The 8,965-nt window shown below is 40.1% G+C and overlaps 1 protein-coding gene across 5 annotated transcripts; it reads left to right on the forward strand.

The window, feature by feature from the left end:
• Positions 1-989: 989 nt before the first annotated feature.
• Positions 990-8,670, forward strand: LOC102776500 (oxysterol-binding protein 1-like). 5 transcript variants are annotated; one of them, XM_087841672.1, is made up of 21 exons: positions 990-1,080; positions 1,864-2,034; positions 2,300-2,508; positions 2,644-2,806; positions 2,899-3,010; positions 3,103-3,301; positions 3,415-3,529; positions 3,616-3,679; positions 3,777-3,944; positions 4,035-4,280; positions 4,524-4,644; positions 4,860-4,963; positions 5,079-5,174; positions 5,471-5,655; positions 5,785-6,014; positions 6,191-6,229; positions 6,412-6,459; positions 6,998-7,036; positions 7,152-7,184; positions 7,314-7,352; positions 7,729-8,670. In XM_087841672.1, the coding sequence occupies exons 2-21, from the start codon at positions 1,901-1,903 to the stop codon at positions 7,869-7,871; spliced, it is 2,487 nt and encodes an 828-aa protein (XP_087697798.1). In that variant the 5' UTR covers positions 990-1,080; positions 1,864-1,900; the 3' UTR covers positions 7,872-8,670. The 5 variants fall into 5 exon arrangements, with proteins under 5 accessions (XP_087697798.1, XP_087697797.1, XP_006796158.1 ...); XM_087841671.1 differs by lacking the exons at positions 6,998-7,036; positions 7,152-7,184; positions 7,314-7,352 and having other exon boundaries at positions 7,729-8,669; XM_006796095.3 differs by lacking the exons at positions 6,191-6,229; positions 6,998-7,036; positions 7,152-7,184; positions 7,314-7,352 and having other exon boundaries at positions 7,729-8,669.
• The last annotated feature ends 295 nt before the right edge of the window (positions 8,671-8,965 follow it).

An 8,965-nucleotide genomic window follows, 5' to 3' on the forward strand; every position in this document is an offset into this window, starting at 1 on the left:
AAAGTCATGCTATACATACACCAATGTAGTTTGGATTTTTTTTTTAAAGGAAAAGCAGATAAATGAACTTATTTTTACATGCATAATACCATTCATATTTATTTACACTGTAAACCAGAACAATACTAATGGGGCATAGCCAGTTGATTCAGATGTAAAGGTATTTATAAATATCCATACCTTCTTTAAATTAGTATGAGAATGAGTATGGACATTAAGCATGTTTTCTTTACACTGATATAGCCTGCTTCTTTTTTCTTTTTTGTCTTCTTCTTTTTGGTTCTCCAGCTCCTCTGCAGAATCACAGACATTATTAGACAGACAAAGACCCCTGAACTGAAACGTATGGGAGAATTCTACAATAGCAAAGATAGTATACATAGATGCAGACATTCATACACTACGATAATTATAGTATAATAGTAATTATTTTTTGCATTACGTGATAAAATTATTTTTCAAATAAGGGATAAATAAAGTTTTTTCTCATGATCAAAAACGTCAGCAAACCGTTTTTTTTTTTTTTTTGTTTTTTTTTTTAAGTTATTAAGTAGTGAAGATAATTTATGGGCTGGTTAATTTTCAACTATAGAGTCTAACCAAATAACTTTGAGTCGTTTTTCCATCAATTTAGATCGCAATTAACTTTGAAAAATTTCCATTTGTATTTGTGAATAAAAAAAATCACAAGTAAAGTTAAATTGTCGAAATAAAATCGTTTTGAAGATTCAAAATGTAAATATAGTTAATAGGTCGTCATTTCAAAAGGTACTGTAGTACTGTACTCTACTGTGCTCGTTTTCACTGCAGGTAACGTGTATGTGTAACATTGCATGTGACAAATAAAGGCTTGATGGATTGTATTACACTGAAAAAAAGAAAAGAATATCTGGATCTTCACAGGGTACAACCATTTACATCAACTGCCGAGAGGCGTTTAGATTGACTGGCGGAACTAAAGCGCACGGTTTAGATGCTGGTCGAACCCTATTTTGTTGCACAACCTGTAGCAAAGTGGTTAGCGAAGCAAAAACTAGCGAGCTAACGTCGCATCATCAAGCTCGATATGCCCGCCCATCGGTGAGTCTTGCAGCTATATTACATTAAGTTATGCATCGGATGGATGCATAGTGAGAGGGCTGCACGGTTTAAAACGATAATTGTCAACGTCTGCGGCGTGTCAGCTTTTCCAAAGCTTCCTGTTGTTTAGCTAACCGCAAGCTTAGTGACAGCGGGCACAGTTTTAAGTAGCTTTGATGTGGTATTCGGGGTAAGTTGACTATCAGTGTCCATGCTGTTAATTTGACACTTCCATGTAATCCTACCAGACCAAGGGAACGGTTGAGCTCACTGTTATCGGCGCTGAGCTGTGTTTTCTGGATGTTTATTAGTTTCCTTCAAACGCGATAAAACTGTAGTGAAGCAGGTTATTGGAGTCGTGTCAGCGTCCCTCAGCTCGTTTTGTTTTCACTGGAAGGTGCCACGACAAGCCTAAAAGTTTCACGTAGCCAGAGCTAGTGCCAGTGTTGAGTCATATTTTTTTACCTTTGACGAGCGTGGCTATGTAGGTTTAATTTTGATGACTCGGTAAACATAAACATAAGTGATTGCAGCCGATCTTAGTGGCGCAGGTTGAACTGCTTCCGTTACCCATAACGCATTGTGTCTTATATAGCCAAAGATTGATGAATTATATGGTTATAAGATGTTATAAAACTTAAGGATGTAGTTACAATGTGTCTTGATATACTGTAAGTGTGATGTCTTTATAGTGAGCTTGTATCATGCACATCATGTATCAAACGTGATGTGCATGATACAAACTTTACAGTAATGCACCTGTAAATGTTTTTCTCTCCACAGCCTGTAACATCACTCAGTGAAAGCACAGGCTGTTGTGATGTCAGAGCCAAAGTCCCCTACTCCGACCCCTGGAGACACATACAAGGGTTGGCTCTTCAAATGGACAAACTACATAAAAGGTTACCAAAGACGCTGGTTTGTTCTCAGCAATGGCTTGCTCTCTTACTACAGGTAAGTTATATGGAGAATACTGAAGCTATAATAATTTGTAATGAATTTACTCTATTTCAAGCTCAAAAAGAAATAGCAAAAGTGTAGCTTAAAGAGGATCCATGCATTAAAATTTTATTATAAGTATGCCTTGTAATAAAGGCCTTTTTACAGGAAAGCAACAGAACCACAATAACACCACAAAGCCATCTGAGCAGTGCACATCTATAAATGTAAGTGATTTGCAAACTGCAGATTTGACTGCTGTTGTTGTCTCTGTCTTCAGGACTCAGGCTGAGATGGGTCACACATGCAGAGGCACCATTAACTTGGCCACAGCCAATATTGCTGTGGAAGATTCGTGCAATTTTGTGATTTCTAATGGAGGGGCACAGACCTATCACCTGAAGGCCAGCTCCGAAGTAGAGCGCCAGCGATGGATCACTGCTTTGGAACTTGCAAAGGCGAAGGCTGTCCAAATGCAGGCGGAATCTGGTAAGAGGGACTCTTACCAGAGGACAATGCAGGGGACTCCATAGAGAAAGCTTACAAAGCACCCAGAAGCAAACTCTTTCACCGAATCTTATTGTGTTTGTGTTGACTAATGACACTCTCTGTTTTCTTCCTCAGATGACTCAGGTGATGATTTCCCTGCAGTCTCGCCAAACTCAGGACAGGGTGGAGAGTGCCGTAACACAGAAATCCAGTCTACATTACGCACACTTAACAGCAAAGTGGAGGATCTTGCCACCTGCAATGATCTCATTGTCAAGCATGGGTCTGCTCTCCAACGGTAGTACTTACTAACAGACTATTATCCATTAACTAATCTTCTTCTTTTTTAAATTACTCTTACCAATTAAAATCTTTATTTCACAATTTTAGGTCTTTATCAGAACTTGAAGGACTTCGTGTCGCAGTGGACATGGGAGAAAAGGTCAAACAAGTCACAGAGAGAGCCACGCTGTTCCGAATCACATCCAATGCCATGATCAACGTAAGTCAATCAAGCGTTAATAAAAGTTGAGCAAACAGCTCTCCCCCCGATTGTGTTACTGATAATGTCTATTTTTTTGCGTGATCCTCTAGGCATGTAGAGACTTCCTTTCCATGGCTCAGAGCCACAGTAAGCGCTGGCAGAAGGCCTTACAGACTGAAAGAGAACAGAGGATACGTCTGGAGGAGACTCTGGAGCAGCTAGCCAAACAGCACAACCACCTAGAAAGAGCTTTCAGAGGAGCAACAGTTCTCCCCCCTTCATTCAGTAATCCTGCCTTAGGAAACAAAGGTGAGAGTCTTTTCATTGCAGAGAAATTCTTACTCTGCCACCTTCGTTACTGATCTGCTGAGGTCTGTTGAACCGTTAAGTTATTCAGTCTTCCAACTCTTTCTTCATTTCAGGGGGTGTTTCAGGGAAAGCCGATGCCAGTGACGAGGATGATGACAATGAGTTCTTTGATGCTATGGAGGAGCCAGCAGAGTTTATTACTGTCCCCGCTGACCCCAAATATCACAGGTACAAACTGATATTTTCTATTGTCAGACTTTTTTTTCCCTCCACACGTGTTTTGTTTTATACTTGACTTTTATCCTCTTCTACAGGAGATCTGGCAGCAACATCAGTGGGATCAGCAGTGAGACTGGAACGGATGATCAGTCGGTAAATGTGCGTTAAATTTTTATATCTAATTATTTTTGTATTAACTGCATTACCATATCAAAGCCACCTAACTCCTGACGATATTTTCTTTATCTTCCATCAGTTTGATGAACTTTCTTTGGCATCAAACCCAGAGTCTCCACAGCCGCTGGAGCTGGAGCCAGTTAGGCAAAGGCGAACTCGTATCCCGGACAAACCAAACTATTACCTCAATCTGTGGAGCATCATGAAGAATTGTATTGGAAAGGAGCTCTCAAAAATACCAATGCCTGTAAGAAATCTGTGCACACAACAGCGTCAATGTGACTTTTCCATTTAAAAATAATCAGAAGTGATGAGATGTCTCTCTGTGAATTTTTAGGTGAATTTTAATGAGCCCCTGTCAATGTTGCAACGTCTGTCTGAAGACCTGGAGTACTACGAACTCCTTGATAAGGCTGCAAAGTCTCATAGCTCTCTAGAGCAGATGTGTTATGTGGCAGCCTTCACAGTGTCTTCCTACTCCACCACAGTCCACCGCACAGGAAAGCCCTTCAACCCTCTGCTCGGAGAAACCTTTGAGCTCGATCGGCACAGAGAGTGTGGTTATCGCTCTCTTTGTGAACAGGTAGTTTAAAAAAAAAAACCATTGTAAAACACAGAAATGGTCTACATTGCATTGTTTTTTCACAAATTATAATCATTTTGATTCAGGTTTTACCTGTTTCCATTGCAAACATGCTTTATTTACTCATGTAGTATTTTGTCCAAGTCATGTTTGTTTTCTTAATGCACTCAAAGCCATTATATAATTACAGTGACCATATGTTAAGCTTCCTGACTCTTCTCTCTCTTTGTTACCTCTTCTTAGGTCAGTCACCACCCACCTGCCGCAGCCCACCACGCCTTCTCTGAAAAGGGCTGGACCCTCAGACAGGAGATAACACTAGCCAGCAAGTTTAGAGGGAAATATCTCTCTATCATGCCTTTGGGTGAGTGCGTGTTTGTATAGCTGCAAACAAAGACACGGCATGCGAGAAAAATACACCTGCTACAAAACACATGTTTTTATCCAGTGAACACTGTCTGTCTTACACTACTGTAATTCACTATTTCAGTGTAGAATTTCATTTTTTTCACTTTAGTTCGTGGGATATATGGGATACGTTTCCATCACTTGCAACATTATTCCCTGTTCTCTCTCCAGGTTCTATTCAGTGTATATTTGAAAAGAGCAACAATCACTATTCTTGGAAAAAAGTGACCACAACAGTTCACAACATTATTGTTGGGAAATTGTGGATCGATCAGGTAATGCCAAAATGTTTTAGCTTAAACATTATGAAAACATTAGATGTTTTGATTTCAATCTGCTAGAGTACAAAACACTCAGAACATTTTCGTTCTTTATTTTGTCCTGTGCCAGTCGGGAGAGATAGACGTGGTGAACCACAAGACAGGAGATCGCTGCCACCTCAAGTTCGCTCCCTACAGTTATTTTTCCAGAGATGTACCGAGAAAGGTGGGCTCCTTTTTTTTTCTTTTTCTTTTTTTGTGTTTGTTTAAATAAGATCATTTGAGTGAGGTTTCCTCAGGCAGTATTTTCCTTTCAAGATGATGATATTACATCCACTAGTACATAAGTTGATTCTGTTGAGTCATCCTCATCTTTCCTTCTGCATATGAGCCATCATTTTCCCAGGAAACTTATAGGAAGCCTTTAATGGCAATGGTTTTATTATTTTCTTTCCTCTACAGCCTGCAATCAATCTATATCTTAATTAATTAATTAATTAATTAATTAATGTCTCCTCCTAGGTAACAGGAGTAGTAACAGATAAGGATGGAAAAGCGCATTATGTCCTGTCAGGAACGTGGGATGAGAAAATGGAGTTTTCCAAAATTATGCAGAGCAGTAAAGGTGAAAATGGCACTGAAGGCAAACAGAGGACTGTCTATCAGACACTCAAAGCCAAAGAAATCTGGAGAAAGAATCCGTTACCGTAAGTGTTTTTAGTCTTAAAGACTGGCGATGTTCAGAAGTGTGAACGTGTTCTCAAACATTTGGAGCGGAGCTGTTGTAAATACTGCTGCTCTTTACTTTTAATGTTTTTATATTGTTGAATTTGCAGGGAGGGAGCAGAGAACATGTACTACTTCTCCTCTTTGGCTTTGACTCTCAATGAACCCGAAGAGGGAGTTGCGCCAACAGACAGTCGGCGGCGACCTGACCAGCGGTTAATGGAGGAAGGCCACTGGGACGAGGCCAACGCAGAGAAACAGCGTCTAGAAGAAAAACAACGCAGCACCCGTCGAGAAAGAGAGAGAGAAGCTGTGAAAGCAGCCAGCTCACCTGAGGAAGGTAGGACGACGGAGAGCGAGATTGTGTTTAGCATGGGTTTGATTTTTTTGTTTTGTTTTGTTTGTATTTGTCTTATATTTCTGTCTGATGTTGTGTCCATTCATCTTTTATCCATTTTTGTCGGTCTTGGTGTTTCTTGTCTTTCCTTTTCCACCCCCTCCTCTCTTAATGCTAAGCTCTCACTGAGGCTTCGATCAATGACTCGCCTTTGAAAAGCAAGTACTCAGCTTAGTCTCTTCTCACCTTTGGTGTGAACTTCAGACCGCAAAATCAAAAGTGCACACACGAAATGTTTGTGCGTTCAGTATTAAGGTGCTCAGCATCCTCCTCTCTTAATAACAGCTCATTTATATTTATATGTCTCCCCCCCTCCCCTGTTCCTTTCTGTTTCATTTAGCTGATGCAAAAGAGCCTGCTCCTGCTTCAAGTGAGATTTCTGATGAAAGCAAGTATCATTTTACAGTTTTATACAAAGTGTACTTTTAAAGGTGCTTTGTGTGGCTTTTTTACTGAGCAAGTACCGTTTATGTCCACGGGGTGGTTGCCGGGCGCGTTAGCTGCTATCGGTGACTTCACAGCTCGTATGTGTCATTTTGGATGTTCCAGTGATTTTCAGTTCCTGGTTATAATGAACAAAACTATAAGTGTAAAGAGATTTTCACTCATTGTTAACTCATGTGTGTGTGGATATCATTTTCTTTAACATTTTAGACCAGCAAAGAGAAGATCTATAATCTAACCCTCTATAGAACCACCTAATCAGGTCAAATCTAAATGACCCATCAGTTCTTAAAGCACAATCAGTTCATTACACAAATCAACTTATTTCTTTGTTACAATTAGTCTGTTGGGCTTTTGTTAAATTTTTGAGCAGAAAATAATGCCTTAGATGCGACACATGGCACTTTTAAAATTTGAAGAAATCTTTTTTTTTTTATGTGGATTTTGGATGTGTCTTTATGTTTGTGCTGGGTTTTGCTCAGCTGACACTGAGGATTCCCCCCCTCATACACCTGTTGCATGCAAGTAGTCCCTTTCGTTTTCACTCACTGTCATTTTCAAATCACAGCAGTTCTGTTGTGTCTCAACTTCCAAAGAAGAGTCATCCTTTTTTTGTTTTTCTTTTTTTTTTAATAGCCCCTTATGGACCGTCACTCTTCCCTTATATAAGCAAGTATTCTGATCATGATTTAATGCATAGCACCAGTATATCACATTTTCTAGTAATGTAGTTGAATCCTAATGACCAGAAAAACATCCAACTTCCACCATTTTCCTCTTTACAATTTGCTCTCTTAGTGGAAGGCAGGGAAGGCCCTTATGGAGCTCCAGCCAAAAGCAAGTAACATTCATTTAGACTGTTGTCCCATCTCTTAGATCCTCTTAGAGTGGCTGTATACAGCTGTAGAGGCCTCATAACATTGTAGAGTGGCAGTTTGTCTGTGATTGACCAGCTTCCTCTGACTCTGAAGCAGCTAATGTGTTATTTGTGAGCCTGGTCGTCTCCAAGTGATTATACAGAAAGAGCCCCCTGCATTTTGTTTGTATAAGATGCATCTGAAGATCAAGGTAATGGTAACATTTATTTGTTTCTCATGGGCAGAACTCTGAATGCATATCAGCTTAATTTAAGCATGATATGTAATCCTGGCTGAGTGGGGGGTTAACCTTTACTGTAGCTTCTAAATTGGAACGTTCTTTTCTTTTTCAATAGGTGCCCATCCAGACACCTACCAAGCATTGTGGTTTGAGAAGATAGATGATCCTGTGTCCGGAGAAACGTTGCACATCTACAAGGGGGGTTACTGGGAAGCTAAGGAGCAAGGGAACTGGGATATGTGCCCTGACGTGTTCTGAGCACAGCTGAACAATTTCCCCACTGAGGTGTACAAATGACACGATCGTTAGAGGGACCCCTTTTTCCTATCACATTAATTAGGAAATCCAGTTTGACATCAGCCTAGCCCGTCATCTGACCAACCTCCTTCAGCCCCTCCGTTCAGCAGGATCAAGGTCAGCTGGACTTCGCGTTCAAGTACACACGATTGCCTGTGTGGCATTGTAGTCACCCTGCAGCTGTTTGGTGTTCCTCTCACTGCCTCTCAAACCCTGAAGTTTAGCTTGGTTTTGGTCCACAGCTTCTTCCCAGTCCAGGGTTTTCTGATCCAGCCTTCAGGTTGCAGTTTGCAGCAGCTCTTTCTGAAAATGTCATTCTGCAGTTTCTTTGGATGAGCTATTGTTGGAAGGGTTATTGACCCAGATGGTACCTTTCGATATGAAAGGCTTGCTCTGATAGGTTGAGGTACTACCTAACATGATTAATGTATGTTTTTCTGCAACATTCCTGTTTGTTTTCCAAATACTCCAAAGCCTCCTCAGCACAAAACCACAGCAAGTTAAAGTTAAATCACATCCTTTTATAATTCCCACAGTAATATCCACATTACCATTTTCAGGCCACAAGTTTAGCTTTTGGCATTTTGGAGATAAATGAACGTACTTTCGATACAGAGATACAGAGCCAGACTGATGTAGGATTTCTAAGACTGATATACTGGCCTAAATTTGACACAGTGACCTTTTAATTTTCTTTTTGGGCACATAAACACATTTTCTTAACATTTGTTACATGTATTTATTTATCTACTGGTTTACGCTCTGCTCAGAGCAGCTGGTTGTGTTTCAAACACAGTGTAGCCAACAGGGAAGTGGACAAAGCGTAACATCAACAATCAGAATATTCCTTGTGTTTCTGTGTTCTGCATTTCATTCTCATTTATAGGTCATTCTAAATGCCAATACTGACAAATTGGCAGATAGCCGATATATCAGTCGGCCTCTAATGCAGAGTTTGCCTTTGAATTTATAGTGATTTGTGGTGCTGCTTCAACCCCTGAAACAACAACTATGGAGGTATAATATAGTTATATACTAAGACTTTTTAAAAATGG

The sequence above is a fragment of the Neolamprologus brichardi genome, chromosome 6 (genome assembly GCF_056152115.1).
Source record: "Neolamprologus brichardi isolate AB-2024 chromosome 6, ASM5615211v1, whole genome shotgun sequence".
NCBI classification, from domain to species: domain Eukaryota; kingdom Metazoa; phylum Chordata; class Actinopteri; order Cichliformes; family Cichlidae; genus Neolamprologus; species Neolamprologus brichardi.

What these genes read in the sequence shown, in the direction of transcription:
- LOC102776500 (XM_087841672.1), top strand. Translation starts at nt 1,901, where the DNA reads ATGTCAGAGCCAAAGTCCCCTACTCCGACCCCTGGAGACACATACAAG. An exon ending in TCCTGCCTTAGGAAACAAAG is followed by an intron (nt 3,302 to 3,414) that starts GTGAGAGTCTTT and finishes TCTTCATTTCAG; the next exon opens with GGGGTGTTTCAGGGAAAGCC. An exon ending in GGAAATTGTGGATCGATCAG is followed by an intron (nt 4,964 to 5,078) that starts GTAATGCCAAAA and finishes GTCCTGTGCCAG; the next exon opens with TCGGGAGAGATAGACGTGGT.